The 20,209-nt window shown below is 45.6% G+C and overlaps 1 protein-coding gene across 2 annotated transcripts in view; it reads left to right on the top strand.

Annotated features, from left to right (window-relative positions):
* LOC142258675 (uncharacterized) overlaps positions 1–18,425 on the top strand; it is a 128,561-nt gene extending 110,136 nt beyond the window's left edge. For both annotated transcript variants that reach the window (XM_075331301.1, XM_075331302.1), the window contains exon 7: positions 15,999–18,425. In XM_075331301.1, the coding sequence (XP_075187416.1) occupies positions 15,999–17,605 (1,607 nt within the window). In that variant the 3' untranslated portion in view covers positions 17,606–18,425. The remainder of the gene's footprint in view (positions 1–15,998) is intronic.
* The last annotated feature ends 1,784 nt before the right edge of the window (positions 18,426–20,209 follow it).

Raw genomic sequence — 20,209 nt, 5'->3', positions numbered from 1 at the left:
AAACGCGTCAAGACTTTGATATTTTCTTTATATGAAAAATGAATTCTCAGAGCATCCTTTATAATTAACAGAAGTGAAATTTATTAGATTTTTCATATTTTCAAATCCCGATTGAATGTATAGGGATCTATAGGGCCTATAAGGGCAAGCCGCCGAGGAATGGGGGCATCAGGAAACTAAGGATGCACTCCATTGCTAGGTAGGAGCAAGTGGATCTAGGGACAGTGAAATATTAAATTTGTACCCTGGATTCCATATGAAATATGATGTAAGGTTATACTTATCTGTTTAAGGTTTAGGTATCAATATGCACTGAGTTCCTTAGTGGCTGGTTGGTTGTGTAAGCTTTGTATGAGACCCAACTTGATTTAACCTATCGAGGTAAGGTGAGGATAAGGAAAAGGGAGAGCCGCCGAGGAATGGGGGCATCGCTTAAATTAGGATGCACTCCATTGGCAGGCAGAAACATATTTCACTAGGGTGAGAAAGGTCTTAAGAACCCCTCCCCCCCCTCTCTTTATCCTGATCACCTAGTGACAAATCAATCATTCTATTGTACTAGAGTGATCTCATTGATTGTAGTCTATATTTGTAGCAACCACCACAGAATTTTATTCACTTATGGTGTTTGTGTTTTTGTTTGGTTTTTAATGCATATTAATAAAATGTAATTTTTATAAACAAAATATTAGGTATTTTCTGTCACAAATCTTGAAACTTACTACCTATTACAAATTTTTTTTTTCTTCCTAAAATTCTGGATATCATAATTCCCAGATATTTAAACTCTGACACCACCTGAACCGGAGCACAAGTCACCACCATATTGGAGGGCGTTTCATCTAGTGGCATCAAAACCGATTTGTCCCAATTTATCGTGAGCCCTGATATCCTTCCAAAGTTAGGTATGACCCTCATTACCGCCTCCAAGTAACTCCCTGCATCTCCCAGAAACAATAATAAATCGTCCGCGTATAAGGCCACTTTCTCCTTCACACTCCCATATCGGTAACCCACTACACCAGGATCCCGCCGCATCACCGCCGCCAGTGGTTCGATAGCAAACAGGGGGGACAGTGGGCACCCCTGCCTTGTGCCCCTATAGAGAGAAAATCTATCTGACACGCTGCCATTCGCCCTAAGTCTTGCCATAGGAGCAGAGTACAACATCTGCACCCACCTAATATACACTTCCCCCAAACCCCATTGATCGCATCGTAGCCCATAGGTACCCCCACTCTACGCTGTCAAAAGCTTTGGCCGCGTCTAGGATGAGAATAACCCGCCGCTTATTTTCCTCCGGTATTTGCATATTCAGGTACAGTCTCCTAATGTTAGTTGCTGTGGATCTGTTGCGCATAAACCCTGCTTCATCTGGGTGTATTAGGGATGTAATGACTTTGGTGAGCCTATTTGCAAGCATCTTAGCCAGGAGCTTTACATCTACTGTCAATAGTGAAATCGGTCTGTAAGAGGCTGGCAAACCCGGGTCTTTGCCTTCTTTAGGGAGAACCACAATTATTGCCTCCTGCATAGACGGCATCAGCTTTCCTCTCTCCAGACATGAATTATATACCTTAAGCAGCATCGGCAGAAAAACCTCCCTTTGTTGCTTATATACTTCAGCCGGAAACCCATCTACCCCCGGCGCCTTATCGTTCGCCATATCACTCAGAGCTAGCTCTAACTCCTCTAAGTCAAATGGCTCGTCTAGTAACTCTCTAGATTCCCTTGAGAGGATTGGCACCTGAGCTCTGCCTAGAAATTCATCCACCTCCCCCGCCTCCGGGTGCACCTTGACGGAGTATAGATCAGAGTAGAATGTTTCTAGTACTTTTAGGATCCCCGAAGTGTCCATGACAACTGCCCCATCTACTGACTGTAACCGTGCAATATATGTCGATTCCCTCTGTGTCACAGCTATCACTGATAATAGGTGACCCGCCCGTTCTCCATTCTCAAAGAACTGCATGGTCTGGAATATTTTCTTTCTCTCCGCTGCCTGTATGGTCAATCTATTAACCATCATTTGAGCTGCCTTCATCCTAGCTTTTGCCGCCGGCGTGGGGTTTGATATTAAAGCATCTTCCGCCTCCCCCATTTCCTGAAACGCAAGCTGATTCTGCCTTCTTGCCTCCGACTTTACCTTAGATATACCCCTTATATACAATCCCCTCAAGTACGCCTTCATTGCCTCCCAAACCATTCCAATAGGCGACGATCCTTCATTGAACCTAAGGTATTCCCTTAAACTATCACTAAAGGCTGCTTTACACGCAGAGACATCGCTAGCGATGTCACTCGTGAAAGCACCCACCCCCGTCGTTTGTGCGTCACGGGCAAATAGCTGCCCGTTGCGTACAAAATCGCTAGTACCCGTCACACATACTTGCCTTCCTAGCAACGTCGCTGTGGCCGGCGAAAAGCCTCTTTTCTAAGGGGGCGGTTCGTGCAGCGTCACAGCGACGTCACACGGCAGGCGTCCAATAGAAGTGGAGGGGCTGAGAGCAGCCGCATGAATATCATGCCCACCTCGTTGCTGGAGGACGCAGGTACGGTGGTGTTCGTCGTTCCTGGGGTGTCACACATAGCGATGTGTGCTGCCTCAGGAACGACGAACAACCTGCGTCCAAAATCAGCAACGACATTTGGGAAATGGACGACGTGCCAACAATCAACTATTTGGTGAGTATTTTGCATCGTTAGCGGTCGCTCGTACGTGTCACACGCAATGACGTCGCTAACGAGGCCGGATGTGCGTCACGAATTCCGTGACCCCAACGACATTTCGTTAGCGATGTCGTTGTGTGTAAAGGCCCCTTTATACCACTTCCTTCTTCCACTAATTGTAACCAAAAGGGATTTAATTTCCATAAGAATCTATTTTGGTTTTGTTGTTCCCCAAGGTCTATTTCTACACACAGGGGCAAATGATTTGATACCATCCTGGGGAAGTATTTAGTACCCACTACCAAACCTTGCATTGCTTCATTGCCCAAGGCCAGAACAATGCGCGAAAGGGATGAGAACGTAGCCGAATAACAGGAGTATTGATACACTTCCGGATGCCGAGTCCTCCACAGGTCAATCAGCCCCGTTTCTTTAAGCAAAATACCGAATGGTGTATAGTTACCCCCCATTTTTCGTACCTCATGTCTCCATTTGTCCCAATGTGAATTCGGAATATTATTAAAATCTCCCATTATCATAAAGGGAACCCCGGAAAGTCTGCCAATAAATTTCAGACTGTGAAGTAGTTTGCTGCAATATGGCGGAGGTATGTATAGGGATATAATTACTACGGCTCTTGTCCCCAGCCTACAGGAAAGACATACATACCGCCCATCTTTATCCACGATTACCTTTAGAAATTCAAACTGCGCGCCTGAGCGAACTAGTATACGGGCCCCTCTGGAGTATGCAGAATATGTAGAATGATACCCCACCCTGAGCCACCTTCTATCCAGCAGATGCAGCTTCTCCGTTATGTGTTTCCTGCAAGCAAATTAGGTCAGGTTTTTCTGTGTGTAAAAATTGAAATCCTGCTTGCCTTTTGATGCTAGAGGCTAAGCCCCTAACATTCCAACTAATTAGCTTAATGCGTCCCGCCATATGATTAACTGAAAAATTCCCGCACTCCCAGAGCTCCTTAATAGGCCAAAAAAGACAGTCGACCGGCCCACCCTACCCACCCAATACAAAACACCCCCCCCCAACAATAAACATAGTAAGGCTATGTGCACATGCTGCGTTTTTTTGACGCTGCGTTTTTGTGTGTTTTTGGCCGCTAAAAACACAAACGCACCCGCGGCAAAAAACGCATGTGTTTTTACCGCGTTTTGGTGCGTTTTTTGGCTGCGTTTTGGTGCGTTTTTGATCTCTGCGTTTTTCCAATGCATTGCATGGGGGAAAAACGCAGGACAGAATTGACATGTCCATTTTTTTTTTTTTTAAGTTCAAAAACGCAGCTTAAAAAAAATGTTGTGTGCGGACAGCAAAAATGAAAACTCATAGACTTTGCTGGGGAAGCAAAGTTATGCAGTTTTGAGGCCAAAAACGCACCCGAAAAATGCGCAAAATCGCCGCAAAAAAACGCACTGTGTGCACATAGCCTAACACATCGTTGCCATCAGTCCCCTTTGTAGCAGGGACGGAGGGCATATGTTTGCCTTGACAAGTCTGCCAGATACCGTGTCGATCTTTTGTCATCTTCCTCTTTTCCGACGGACAGGGCCCAATCAACCTTTAATAACACCAGAACCAGGACCTCCTGTTTGTCGTGCACGGCATCCGGCTGTCCATCTGATCATTATTGCAGTCCTGCCATATTCTCGCAATGCCCCCTTTTTTAATATTAAGGGGGGAAGAACGAAAGCAAGCTATGGGAAAGAAAAAAGAGAAAGGTAGGGGGAGGGAAAGTGGGTAAACAAAGAAGAGAAAGAGAAAAGTAGTATAAGAAGAAGAAAGAGGGTGGAATAAAAGAGGAGAGAGGGGAGAAAAATAAAAACAAAAAAGGTGGGGGGGAGATTAAAAATTAATTCAGTATTTATGCATTGCGAGTCCAGTATGAGTTGGAAAGTCCCTTTCCATAGCCAGGATTCCATTTCCTCCCATCCTCAGTGGTGTTTGCAGACCCCTTTCCTCTAGAGTCCATTAAATGTAGATTTAAATTTAAATTGCCGGGGTAAATTATATATCGACTGCATGCGATGAGAGGTAGGGTGTCCCCAAAATTCAGTCTCCAGCTTCCCCTTCACGAACTTCCCGCCGCAAGCGTTGTTCATTGCCATCCAGCTATCTTAGCGCTTCCTTAGGATCCAGGAAAAAGCGCACTGTTCCTCCCACGACCACTCTGAGTTTCGCCGGGTACATCATGGAGTATACCATATTTAGTTGTCTCAGCCTTCTCTTGATGTAAATGAACTTGGCTCTTTACTTTTGCACTTCTATGGAGTAGTTTGGAAAAATGGATATCTTGGGGTCATTGGTGATCAAGTCTGGGTATCCTCTGGCATGCTTCAGGATATTATCCCTGTCTCTGTAGTGCAGTATTTTGGCCAGGACAGGTCGTGGCGGGTGTCCAGGAGGCAGGGGGCGGGTGGGAACCCTATGGGCTCTTTCCACCGCATATAGAGGGGTGAGATGCTCAGATCCAATTTTACTTTTCAGCCATTCCTCAAAAAATTCAGTTGGGGATGTACCTTCCACTTTCTCTGGGATGCCAATTAATCTCAGGTTATTACGTCTCGATCTATTTTCCAGGTCATTCGTTTTTGCTAGGAGTGCTGATACTTGCTGTGCTGCACGCTGCCTGTCTGTCAGTTCCTGCCATGCGGTCCTCCATGATACTGACTCTCTGCTCAACTTCTCCTGTTCTCTCTTTCACTTCATGAAGCTTGTGCCGCATGGATGCCATGTCTTCTCTGAGGCTCCCCAGCTGCTGGGTCACCTCAGTAATAGATGCTCTGCATAGCATTACTGCTGTGAGGATGTCTGTGTGGGCTCTTCAGGGATATTCTGTTTGCCTGTCAGCTCCCCTAGCTGTGCTGTCTGAGATCTGGGATCTGTCTCTCCCATGCAGGCCTGAGCTCCATCAGTTCCCTCGCAGTTCTCACCCCTCCCACCTCCTGCATTCAGCACCATGCTGTCTGCAAGTCCTGGATTCATCTCCAGCTCACCTCTCCCTGTCTCTCCATGATGGCCACCTCTCTCCTTCCTGGCAAAACGCTCCAGCAGTTGTTGCAGCCTGTCTTCTAATCTCCTCAGCGTCTGCACCATTATCTTTTCTCTGCTCCATGCTGCCCACGGCGCCATCTTGATTCTGCTTCTCCACTTCTCCCACCAGCTTCTTCGGCCCCCTCTTTGTCATATCGGTGCCAGTAAGCACTGCAATCAGGTCAGGGGGGTCAGAGGATCGTCCAGCTGCAGCCTGTGACTTCTGAGAGAGTGTTTTGGGACTTCTTCCCTAGGGATTTCCTAGATGCTTGGCAGGAGCTACAGGATCTGCTTCCACTCACATACCGAGCTAGGCCACGCCCCTTTACAACCTTTATTAATGAGATCAGTGTACAAATACAAGAAATAAATGAAAATACTAAGTACAACATAAAAAATATCTGAGTTACATAACATTCCATTTGATATAAGACATGTGGTGTGATGCACTACATGGCGAATACACAATATCTATAATGACAGGATTAACATGCAGAATGGAGCAACTACATTATACAATTTGATGAGCCCTAGCCAGGGGATCATAACTCACCGACTGTGCTATGTAGAGGCAAACAACAAGAGCAGAGATCTGCAGAGATGATCAGCATGCAGAATGTCTGTGTCCATGTAACTAATATGGCTGCTGAAGAAGGGGCAGAGCCCATGCAAGGTCTGATGGGTAACTACATAAGCCTTGGTGGGACAATTTTCATTGCACAATAACCAATGAAACAATAGATAAACAAGCTGCAGTAAGGAATCATCGTCAATAGTTGGCGATGTTGGATAAGTTATCACTGGACAGTATCAATGTCAATTACACTAAACTTTACCTTATTACATGGCATAAGGAAATAATTATATGCATGTCTATGAAGGCATGACAACCGGTCCACGCAGATGGTTTTGAATCCCCTATGAAATCGATGGCTGGACCATATATAACAAGCTCCCCCCCCCCCCCATTCACCTTTTGTGCCTCCCATATTCCCCCATAGACTGTAAGCTTACGAGCAGGGCCCTCACTCCTCCTGGTATCTTAATTTTGTTATTTTGTATTGTCTCATTGTCTGTACATGTCCCCTCTGAATTGTAAAGCGCTATATAAATAAAAAATATTATTAATAATAATAATAATAATAACAACAGTGTATGAATCCTAAAAATATTGTTCTAAAGGTTATTCATCAGTGACATGCAAAATAAAACCAATTTAATAAAAGACAAGAATGTGCTACGCTGGTATAAAACAAAGATCAAGTAGTAGAGAGAAATCTAGAATATCCAATACTGCACCACAACATGAGTGAGGGCCCTCCCAAATTTCCAGTAGTGGGCCACCTGTGGGCCCTCCGAAATATGAGAGCGGTCTCCCAAATGTATGAGTGAAGGCCACCTGAGGGCCATCCAAAATTTATGTCACAAGTGGCGTTGAGCGTAGACCCCATTGTATCAGTTTTGGGTGCAGTCAGACAGGTGCAAATCTGGGTCAGGATTAGGGCACTCTTAGCCTGTATAGCAGGGGTGGGGAACATGCGGCCCGCCATGACCTTTTATGCTGCCACCACCATGTTTGACAGTGGGGATGGTGTATTCAGGGCTCTGAGCTGTGTTGCTTTTACACCAAACATATTGTTTAGCATTGTGCCCAAATAGTTCGATTTTGGTTTCATCTAACCAGAGCACCTTCTTCCACATGTTTGGTGTGTTTCCCAGATGGCTTGTGGCAAACTTTAAATGGCACTTTTTATGGATATCTTTTGAGAAATGGCTTTCTTCTTGCCACTCTTCCATAAAGGCCAGATTTGTGCAGTGTACGTCTGATTGTTGTCCTATGGACAGACTCTCCCACCTCAGCTGTAGATCTCTGCAGTTCATGCAGAGTGATTATGGGCCTCTTGGCTGCATCTCTGATCAGTCTTCTCCTTGTGTGAGATGATAGTTTGGATGGACGGCCGGGTCTTGGTAAATTTGCAGTGGTATGATACTCCTTCCATTTCAATATGATCGCTTGCACAGTGCTTCTTGGGATGTTTAAAGTTTTGGAAATCTTCTTGTAACCACTCCAACTGTAAACTTCTCCACAACAGTATCACGGACCTGCCTGTTGTGTTCCTTGGTCTTCATGATGCTCTCTGCGCTTTAAACAGAACACTGAGACTATCACAGAGCAGGGGCATTTATATGGAGACTTGATTACACACACGGGGCTTATATTTATCATCATCAGTCATTTAGGATAACATTGGATTATTCAGAGATCCTCAATGAACTTCTGGAGTGAGTTTGCCGCACTGAAAGTAAAGGGGATGAATAATATTGCACGCCCCACTTCTCCGTTTTTTATTTTTTACAAAAGTTTAAAATATGCAATAAATTTTGTTCAACTTCACAATTGTATCCCACTTGTTGTTGACTCTTCAACAGAGCAGTAAAATTTTTATCTTTATGTTTGAAGCCTGAATTGTGGGAAAAGGTTGAAAAATTCAAGGGGGCCAAATACTTTCACAAGGCACTGTGTCCCTCAACCTGGTATAGCCCCCATCTTGCTACATACCGCCATCCTGGTATAGCCCCCATCCTGCTACATACCGCCATCCTGGTATAGCCCCTATCATGCTACATACCGCCATCTTGATATAGCCCCTATCCTGCTACATACCGCAATCCTGGTATAGCCCCCACCCTAGTATATGGCCTGCATCCTGTGGTACACAAAAAAATAGTTTAAACTCACCTTTCCTTGCTCCTCGCAGCATTGCTTGTCTTCCTGCCTGTGCGAGCAGCAGCACTGCTGACCTGTGTGGAGCCGTACGCACAGCGATGACGTCATCGCTGTGCACAGCATTCTCCACACAAATCAGCTGGCCGGCAGCCAGGAGGACATCGTGATGCTGCTGGGAACGGTGACCGGTGAGTATACTTATTCACTGTTGCCCATGCTGATGATGATTCGCGGGGAGCAGTGAATATAGCCACACATAATCACTCCAGGCTGTAGTTGCCAGGGTGATCACGCGGCCGGCTGTTAATTATGCGTGCATCCCCCGCCCATAATCCCGCTCACCTGTCAGCGCCGACTTCAGCTCTGAGAGATGATGGGCGGGATGATGGGCGTGCATATGAACTGAGGATAATAGACTGCCCACGTGGTCACGTAGGCGCTGCTACAGCCTGCTCCTGCCTCTGATGACCCGCTCCACCGCACCCGCCTTCCCCGCAGCCATCGGACTATAAGACGCACTCCCCACTGTCCCCCACCATTTGGGGGGGAAAAAAGTGTGTTTTACAATCCGAAAAGTACGATAGGCACAGTGTTGGAGGTGTACGTGTGGGAAGTTCTGTTAGTCACAGGTCTAATGAGCAAACACCGGCTCATCCTATCCCTAGAGAACTGAGAACAACTGTTACGGGACAGCCTACTCCACTAGATTTATTTGACAGTCTTACATCACTGCAACTTTGAAATGAGGCTGATAAACAGCAAGTGCTGAAATGGATGGCAAGCACTGCTTTAAGGGGCATCTCCTCCTGTTCCTGCACCTGAACATCACACACCGTTCATTCCTCCGAGGGGCCACCCCAATTACACTTGTTTACGCCCATGTCACAAATAGCCAAGCGGCAAAGTGACTGTGGGGAACCACACATGCGTGACTCTCGAGCTGTTCACACATTCTATCCCATTGGCATCACAGGTCCACTCCAAACATTCCTAGACTGAAGAGCAGGAAAGTATATGCACCGATGCTCAAAATCTTTGTGAGTTGGATCCTGGCCTGGACAAAGTAGGCTCCAAGCAGGATCCCGACCCTTGTCAAATGCTAACCGCTGGGGTTAGAGGTGATGATGATGATGAAACTCGGATATCTGAGGCTCACGCGTACTGTCCTGTCATGTTGTGAAGAGGAGGAGTGAGACAACATAGAGCCTGATGATGAAGTTGTAGATCCCACTTGTTGTGAACCCAGAGGCACGCAGCTATGTAGCTCAGCAGATAAGGAGGAGGAGGAAGTCGAGAAGGTTACATTGGCAATTACCAAATGGAGTCTTCATTCATACGTGTATGCAAGGGCAGCACTAGGGTAAAATGAGTCACTCTAGGGGTGGGCAATTAATTTTCCCATGGGGCCGCATGAGAAATTGGGATGGTTTTAGAGGGCCGGACTAATATAATTAACTCAGTTTTACCCAATACTGTATATAGTATATATACTATCCCTTCATAAACAAACAGTAAGTTAAATAATACAAAGATTCAATGAAAATATGGAGGACCTAATTGCATCATTATTTAATGATGAGATCATGAATTTTAATGAACTTGTTGATTGTTCACTATTAGAAAATTGTCAGCTTTAGGCCGGTTTCAGACGTCCGTGTTTCAGGTACGTGTGACATCAGTTTTTAACACTGATGCCACACGTACCCATGTTATTTGTTGTTACACGACTGTGTGACTCCCCCCTTGTGGCCCCGCATGTACACACGCAGATGTGTCTGTTTTTTCACCGGTAGCACAGGTGTTACACGGATCGCACACTGATGTGACCCGTGTGACATCAGTGTGACAGTACCAGAGAAAACACGGGTCTTTTTAATAAAAAGATTTTTTATATTTACCTCTCTCCAGCGATGCTGTCTCCGACTCTGCTGCCTCCCGCTCCTGACCCCCGCTCATTATACTCACTGAATATTCAGCGCCTTGTGGAGCTGGAAGCAGGAGCAGCGCTGGGGACTTCAGTGCCGGGGACCGCATTGCTGGGTGAGTATACAGCAGTGTGTGTTCATTGTATACATGCATGTGCACTATATGTGTATATGTGCTCGGTGTATCCATGTGTGTCTGCTTTGTGTGTATACATATGTGTGTGTGTCTGTGTGTGTGTAGTGAGAACCTGGAAGCCGTAGCATCGCGGGGACAGCATCGGGGGGACTCATCACAGTTCCCAATTAACTCTGATGAACCCATGAAGCTCTAGCACGGGTGTCACAGGGGGGTCATCAGCGTTCATTGGAAACTCCGATGACCTCCTGGATATCACTGTGCGTGCAGAATACTCACCTGTCCCCGCGGTGATGTCCTCAGCGGTGCTGTACCCGGCGCTGTCACCGCAATGCTCCGGCTTCCAGGTCCTGAGTGTGGTGAATAATCAATGAATGAGCGAGGTCATGAGTGGGAGGCAGCAGAACCGAGAAAGCAGGTAAATATGAAATATGATGTTTTCTCTGGTACCTGTCACACATATGCAAACAGATACCGGAGAAACGCAATCAGGCCCTGTAATAGCGGCACGCCGCTGCAGGGGGCAGAGAGGAAGCGCGTGGTACCCGATGTAACTCCAGAACCACTCACAGTTACGGGCTTTTCTCTGCGCTGATTCTAGGTACCAGACCCGCTCTAGTTATGTTTGAGCTCCACACGGAGCCAATGTCTGGAGCACCGCAATCAGCAGCAGGGGCGGACACTGACAGCTTGGGGCCCCTGTGCAAGAAATTGTATCTGCCCCCCCCCTTCTATGGTGACAAAGCTGCATATAGTATAAATACACACACACACACACACACACACACAATAAATATATGTATATATTACACGTACGTACATATATATTACACACACACACACACACACACTATATACACAATCCCCATATACTACATCACTATACTCTATATAATACACCTGTAATATACTACACCTCTACACACCTATATACTACATTTGTAATATACTACATCACTACACCCCTATATACTACACCTGTAATATACTACATCACTACACTCCTATATACTACACCTCTACACTCCTATATACTACACCTGTAATATACTACATCACTACACCCCTATATACTACACCTCTACACTCCTATATACTACACCTGTAATATTCTGCACTCCCATATACTACACCTGTAATATACACCTCTACACTCCTATATACTACATCTGTAATATACTACATCACTACGTCCCTATATACTGCACCTGTAATATACTACATCACTATATACTGCACCTGTAATATACTACACCTCTACACTCCTATATACTACACCTTTTAATATACATCACTACATCCCCATATACATCACTAGACCCCTATCTACTACACCTGTAAAACTACATTCCCATATAATACATCACTACACCCCAAATATTAGTCACCAGTTACCCCGCCCCCCATTGTCCCCTCAGGTTACTAGTCACCACTCGTCTCTCCCTCCTCAGGCACCTCCGTATGGGCCCCCGCTGACATGCTGCTTCTCTCCGTACGGGCCCCGGCTGCAGCAACTTCTTCTCCTGCCGGGCGGGAACTTTTCAAATGACACACACGAGTGCCATACTGACGGCATCAGAGTGCGCGTGTGTGTCACAGAGAAAGGTGCCGAGCAGGGAACAGAGGAGAGATTCCTGTGTTCCGCTGCCTACACTGTGCAGACCTGCAGGACCGCTACCTTCCCGGCACGCAGCGTGTGATGAGGGAAATCTGACCAGGGGCCTCCCGGAGCCTGGAGCTCCGACAACAGGTCAGATTGCCCTCATCACTGACCGGCCAGCAAGGATGCCCTGAACTAGGCGGGCCGGTCACAGACGGTAAGCGAGCATTGTTGACCTTAGGGAGATCAACATATCCACTGCGGAGACACCATCACGTGTTTCTCAACGCAGTGATTCTAGAGCAAAGCCCCCTGGGAAGTATGCAAATGAGAAAGCCGCGGAGACACCATCACGTGTTTCTCAACGCTGCCAGGAAACTAGCCAGGTCTTTCACCGGGAAGGAACAACCACGGGAAGGGCAGTCTCCAGTCAAGGAGACCACCTATACCAAACATGGTATCCATCCACAGACAGCCGTTTCGGGGTATTTGCCCCTCATCAGTGTGGAGTAGGAATCTGGCTAGTGGGGGCAATGCCTAGTAAAAGACTACTTAAGCAAGCATTGTTGACCTTAGGGAGATCAACATATCCACTGCGGAGACACCATCACGTGTTTCTCAACGCAGTGATTCTAGAGCAAAGCCCCCTGGGAAGTATGCAAATGAGAAAGCCGCGGAGACACCATCACGTGTTTCTCAATGCTGCCAGGAAACTAGCCAGGTCTTTCACCGGGAAGGAACAACCACGGAAAGGGCAGTCTCCAGTCAAGGAGACCACCTATACCAAACATGGTATCCATCCACAGACAGCCGTTTCGGGGTATTTGCCCCTCATCAGTGTGGAGTAGGAATCTGGCTAGTGGGGGCAATGCCTAGTAAAAGACTACTTAAGCAAGCATTGTTGACCTTAGGGAGATCAACATATCCACTGCGGAGACACCATCACGTGTTTCTCAACGCAGTGATTCTAGAGCAAAGCCCCCTGGGAAGTATGCAAATGAGAAAGCCGCGGAGACACCATCACGTGTTTCTCAACGCTGCCAGGAAACTAGCCAGGTCTTTCACCGGGAAGGAACAACCACGGGAAGGGCAGTCTCCAGTCAAGGAGACCACCTATACCAAACATGGTATCCATCCACAGACAGCCGTTTCGGGGTATTTGCCCCTCATCAGTGTGATTCCTACTCCACACTGATGAGGGGCAAATACCCCGAAACGGCTGTCTGTGGATGGATACCATGTTTGGTATAGGTGGTCTCCTTGACTGGAGACTGCCCTTCCCGTGGTTGTTCCTTCCCGGTGAAAGACCTGGCTAGTTTCCTGGCAGCGTTGAGAAACAAGTGATGGTGTCTCCGCGGCTTTCTCATTTACAGACGGTAAGCGGGCCGGATGTGGCCTGTGGGCCGCCCCTCGCCCAGGTCTGCTCTAGGACTATACCTTCCTGCTGTGCAAAGACACTATGGTGAAATGGCGGGGGAGCAACTGATGTCACTGTCCTGCTGTCTGCCTGAAATGTGTTTTAAACATTTTTGTTGAGTTTTAAAATTTAAATGCCAGGCAACATCCTGTGTGTAAGTCAACACATTTAGGTAGTGCTTAAATTAATATGCATCAGAGAATGCAGTGACACAGCTGCAGAGTTGTGGAACACTATCCAGGCCAAATTTGATAAACTGCTGTCTCCCTTGAACCTGGAGCCAGGGAAGGTCATGTGCAATTACGGTGCAAACCTAGTGGCTACATGACGCTTGGGCGACATCACATATGCACTGCATGGATCAACCTGGTTGTACAAAAAATTCTAGGGCATTATTATGTTCTGGATGTGCTGCTGCAGAAGGAACGACCACTGTGTGCTCACTTTTTGAAATTGAAATCCTGGGCCGCAGGCTGTGTGTTGCATGGACTGTACCCCCAGCTTTTTTAAGGCCCAATGGCGAGAGGGCAATTGATGCTGCTGTCTGCCTGAAAGGATTTTTAATGTTGAGACTACAATATGGGTCTCAAAGTTTTGTCTTTTGGGTAGTGCCAGTCTTCTGGGAGCAAGACACCTGCACCTGCCACACGTTTTTAAATGTCAAGACTCCAAGATAGGTCTCAAAGTTGTCTCCTGTCTGGTTATAAGAGCACCAACCCTACACCTCTCTCTCATCCACCTGTAGATTTCTTATGGCAATAGTGTAGGAAGCTAATGGCTATGCCAAAACAGTGGTACTGCATTGTAAACGTATTTCTGCTGCTTTGGAAGGATTTCGACCATCTCATCCCCCAAGGTGTTTTCTCTGCCTTACGTTTGGCCTCCCACTGAATTCAATGGGGTTTGATAAAAGTTAGGAGTTTGGTTCGACTAACGCACCATATGCTTGGTTAGGCTTGGTGAACCGAACCTTGAAAGGTTCACTCATCTCTACTTATAATATACGTGCTGTTATAGGGCAAATAATAGTTGCAGCTGGGGAGTGAGTCCCGAAGGCCAGCCGCTGCCATATGGTTGTGGCAAGCATCAGTGTCCAATAACCTAAATGGCCACATTTCCAGGGCAAGCAGTCTGTAAATATGCTAGTTTAGTGTTTGGTCCTGTGGGTTTGGTGCCTGTTTGGCTGGCTGTATATTTTCATTACCATGTCAAGTCCTGGATTATGAAAACCTAAACTCTGGGCTGGGAAACAATTCTGACAACGTTGCTGATGGTGCTTGTGAATGTGCAATGACAGGTGCAGGGCAGGAGGCATCTGTGCCTGGACAGGGGATTAGCGAGCACGCAGCACTCTGTATTTTCTTCCTCCCTCTCCACCTGGCCCACATACAAAGCTGCTTCTTTAATTGGGAGCACGGAGCATTTGAAGAGGCACCAAAGCAGGATGGTTATGCTAATTATGGCTTCATCATCACCATCTTGGTTGTTTCCTCAAACAGATACATAGAACGTCACAGATGTCAGACATCCATGTTCACTAGTCAATTTTTATGCATTGGGGCTGACCGGAATACCTCATTTGGAGATGGTGTTATAAAGTGTGATGGAATATGTTTGGCGCTATATAAATAAAAAATCATTACACTGTATATGGTATTCAACTAATGCCTTCTGTTGGTCAGAAAGCCTTGGCAAGTACATGTGCAATGTGTAGTTCCAGCGTGGCCACATCACACAGCTGTCGTTGAGCTGCCATTTGCAACCATTGCTGAAACCCTGCCAGACAAGTGGCAGCTGGAGTGAATTGGTGGAAATGGGTGCACACACAGCATACCTTCAAAAGTAGCTCTGGCAAATTGGGCTAGTTTTTCATAAACTGCTGAACCACTAAGTTGAGCACGTGGCTCAGGAATGGTACATGTGCGAGCTTCCTAAGCTTCAGCACCACCACCAGATTACAAGCATGTTATCACTCATGGCCGTTGCTGGTTGTAGTTTCAGATGGCAAGAGACACAGATCTGTCTCGTCTATTAGACCTTTCAACAACTGTCCTGCAGTGTGCGATTTATCACCTAAAGATAGTCATTTAAACAGAGCCTGTTGCTGCTTCATCGAGGCAGTGCTTCTAGCTTGGGACTGATGGGGAGGATAATTCAGACCAGGATGAAAGGAACAAGAGGGCGGCCCCTACAAAATCTCTGGTAGAGGGCCACCTGTGGGCCTTCACAAATGTATGAAAGAGGGCCTTTCAAAATGTAGAAGTGAAGGCCCTCCAAGCATTATGGTTAAGGATCGCATGATGAGTCTGTGGATATGTTGGGTAAAGGAGCAGAAGGAGAACACCCCCCCCCCCCCAAAAAAAAAGGATCCACAGACGCCATCTTGTGCGCAGTGTGTCTGCAGTTAGTTTAGGGGAAGCTTGTCGTTGGCCATTGAAATGGCAAATTTTACAAAATCTGTTTTATTCTTTTCACAGAAGATTGTGGCATTATACAGAGTATATATGAAAAGCAGGTAACTGTCCCAGATCTATCAGTCCTTCACACCCAGGATCCATCATCTGTGGCTGCTAAACAATGTCTTGATTCACTGCAGAATGTTCAACAAAAGAAAAGCCACACAAGGGGTGTTCAACAACGAAGAACTCACACAGGAGAGAAGCCATATTCATGTATTCAATGTAGAAAGTGTTTTACCCAAAAGTCAGCTCTAATTTCACACACAATAATTCACAAAAGAAAACCATTTTCATGCCCAGAATGTGGAAAATGTTTTGGTGTGAAATCACAGCTTGAAGTTCATCTAAAAACTCACACAGGGGAGAAGCCATTTTCATGTTCAGAATGTGGGAAATGTTTTATTAAGAAATCCTATCTTAATGTGCATATAAAAACTCACACAGGGGAGAAGCCATTTTCATGTTCAGAATGTGGGAAATGTTTTAATGTGAAATCCAACCTTGATGAACATATAAAAACTCACATGGGGAAGAAGCCATTTTCATGTTCAGAATGTGGGAAATGTTTTATTCGGAAATCACAGCTTGATGTGCATATAAAAACTCACATGAAGGAGAAGCCATTTTCATGTTCAGAATGTGGGAAATGTTTTAGTTGGAAATCAAAGCTTGATGGCCATATAAAAACTCACACAGGGCAGAAGCCATTTTCTTGTTCAGAATGTGGGAAATGTTTTATTTGGAAATCACATCTTGATGTGCATATAAAAACTCACACGGGGGAGAAGCCATTTTCTTGTTCAGAATGTGGGAAATGTTTTATTAGGAAATCACATCTTGATGGCCATATAAAAACTCACACAAAGGAGAAGCCATTTTCATGTTTGGAATGTGGGAAATGTTTTATTCAGAAATCATCTCTTAATGTGCATATAAAAACTCACACAGGGGAGAAGCCATTTTCATGTTCAGAATGTGGGAAATGTTTTATTTTGAAATCAGTCATGGATGAACATATAAAAACTCACATGGGGAAGAAGACATTTTCATGTTCAGAATGTGGGAAATGTTTTATTAGGAAATCCCACCTTGATCGACATATGAAAGCTCACACGGGGGAGAAGCCATTTTCATGTTCAGAATGTGGGAAATGTTTTATTCAGAAATCATATCTTGATAGTCATATAAAAACTCACACAGGGGAGAAGCCATTTTTTTGTTCAGAATGTGGGAAATGTTTTATTAGGAAATCACATCTTGATAGCCATATAAAAACTCACACGAAGGAGAAGCCATTTTCATGTTCAGAATGTGGGAAATGTTTTAGTTGGAAATCCTATCTTGATGTGCATATAAAAACTCACACAGGGGAGAAGCCATTTTCATGTTCAGAATGTGGGAAATGTTTTATTGTGAAATCCAACCTTGATGTACATATAAAAACTCACACAGGAGAGAAGCCATTTTCATGTTCAGAATGTGGGAAATGTTTTATTCAGAAATCATATCTTGATAGTCATATAAAAACTCACATGAGGGAGAAGCCATTTTCATGTTCAGAATGTGGGAAATGGTTTGCTTACAGATCCACTTTTGTTAGACACATGAGAATTCACACAAGGTAAAAGACATGTTTGTTTAGAATGTGGGAAATGTTATAGCAGTAAATAAACTCTTGCTGAACATCTAGGAATTCACACATGTTTTACACAGAAATCAGATCTTATCAGACATCAAAGAATTCACACAGGAGAGGAGAAGCCATTTTGATGTTCTCTATGTGGAAAGTGTTATCAGGGAAAGTCACATCTGTTTCCACATCAAAAACTCACACAAAAAAATGTAATTGTTTTTAGACACCATAGATCTCGCATTCAAGGAAGCAGACATTTCTTCAATTGTTTTAGTCAACTCCTCCAAAGAACGACATCTACAAGTAGTCTTCTTTTTTCTGTGCGTGTTTCCTCTCACATTCCAAAGAATGTAGGGAATGTAGACTATAAGCTTAAATTTAAATCTGTGTCTCTATATGTGTTTTCAGTCTGTAAGGCTGTTTTTAATTACTGATGACGTTGCACAGCAGATGTTCTTTGCACATGTGTTTAAGTTCTGTGAACTCACGTCATTTTGTGTGGACTCGTGGAAGCGTCATTGTTAGACGCGAAACGGCCGTCGTCCGACGGACTGGTTGTACCCCCTACCTCACTGTTCTTCTCCCTGACCTAATGGTCGAATAAACAGCTTCCTTTTTTTGAGCAACCCGGTGAGTGCCTTTTGCCTCTTGTTTTGAGAAAAAGATAAAGTTGCACGTTTTCAAAAGAGATGATGGTTCTTTTTGCACTTGTCAAAAACATCACAATCAGTAAATATAATCCAGATAACGTCTATATATCCAGCCATGTGCACAGAACATTAAACATTAATGGCAAATTGTATCTTAAAATTTTTTAACAATCAATAATTTGCTTTAACCCCTTAACGACCGCCGATACGCCTTTTAACGGCGACAAATTAGGGTACTTCTTCCGATCCGCTGCTTTTTAACGGCGGTCGTAAAAAAGGGTCTAGCGCCCCCCAGAGTCGGAAAATTTCCGAGGTCTCAGCTGCCGGGGGTAGCTGAGACCCTGTAGATCATGACTCAGGCCGTTTTTTCTGGTCCCCGCTCACGTGATGACCGGTATACACCGTATACCGATGATCACTTTACTGTAAATGGCAGCGCCGGTAAAAAAATGATTTATCTCCCATCTGGCATAAACAAACATGTCAGAAGGAAGATAAATCTCCTCCCCGGTCCCCCGCTGACGCCAAAGTGTCCCCCCGCTCCCGAAAATCCAAGATAGCCGCGCGCACAGCAGCGCGCCGGCCACATTTACCCTTTTCCTTTGGTTTCTGTCGCATGTGCTGTGACACATACGACAGAAAACTGCTCCCCAGGCCCTGCCAGGTCACCCCCTATCCCCCCCCGGTGTTCCCCGGTGTCCCTCGTACCTGTCGGAGCGCTGATCCCCCGCGGCCCCCTCCTCCTTCACAGCAGACGCCGGTCACACGTGCAGAGCAGCTGACAGCTCAGCTTCCTGTGTTCAGAGACGCTGGCTGCTGCTGCTCGGCACATTGCAGCTGTGACCCGGGGAGGGTGGGTGCAAATTCTTTGCACCCACTCTCCTCAAATGGAGGGTGTGCACACCTAGAAAATGGGGGATACGTTCCCTGAGCGTGCCCCCCATATTCTAGAAGGTCCACAGCAGTCCTGGGACTTTCAAAATGGATTACAGGGACCCGATTTTTTTTTTTTTCTTTTCAATAAATTGGTGAAAGAGGGAATATTTTGGGGAGTGTTTTTTCAAATTTTTTTTTTGTTTTCAAATTTTTTTTTTATTACTGTCAGTTATGTCTGGTATCAAGTAGACGTCGTGACATCACTAATTGCTGGGCTTGATGCCTGTGACATTACACATCTGGTATCAACCCCATTTATTACCCCGTTTGCCACCGCACCAGGGCAACGGGATGAGTTGGAGCGAAGCGCCAGGATTGGCACATCTAATGGATGCGCCACTTCTGGGGCGGCTGTGGCCTGCTATTTTTAGGCTGGGAAGAGTCCAATAACCATGGCTCTTCCCACCCTGAGAATACCAGACCCCAGCTGTCAGCTTCACCTTGGCTGGTGATCTAATTTGGGGGGACCCCACTTTTTTTTTATTATTATTTATTTATAAATAATTAAAAAGAAAAAACAGCTTGGGGAGCCCTCCAAATTGGTCACCAGACAAGATGAAGCTGTCAGCTGTGGTCTGCAGGCTACAGCGGTCTGCTTTACCCTAGCTGGCTATCAAAAATAGGGGGGACCCCACGTCATTTATTTTAATTTTTTTTTTCTTTGTGGGCTAAATACAAGGCTAGGCATCCTTTAGTGCCACATGAAAGGCACTAAAGGGCGCCAGCTTAGAATATGCAGGGGGTGGGACATTATATATGTTTGACATCTATCCATTCATCCATTGTAGCATTTTAGGCGAAGTGCCCACAATCAGGGTTTGCAGCGTTTTGGGCACAGTGTTTTCCCTGCATCCATAATGCTGCGTTGTGCAGTAGAAGCACAGTGGAAGGATTTTTAGAAATCCCGTGCCCACTGTGCTTCTTTTCTCCGCAGCATAAACCGACCTGTGGTGCAGCTTCCCGAGCCTCAGCATGTCAATTTATGCTGCAGAGATGAGTGTTCTCTGCAG

This window comes from Anomaloglossus baeobatrachus, assembly GCF_048569485.1.
Source record: "Anomaloglossus baeobatrachus isolate aAnoBae1 chromosome 1 unlocalized genomic scaffold, aAnoBae1.hap1 SUPER_1_unloc_4, whole genome shotgun sequence".
In the NCBI taxonomy this organism is placed as follows: Eukaryota; Metazoa; Chordata; class Amphibia; order Anura; family Aromobatidae; genus Anomaloglossus; species Anomaloglossus baeobatrachus.
The sequence above is the reverse complement of the archived record's forward strand: the minus strand, read 5'-3'. Positions and strand labels throughout refer to the sequence as shown.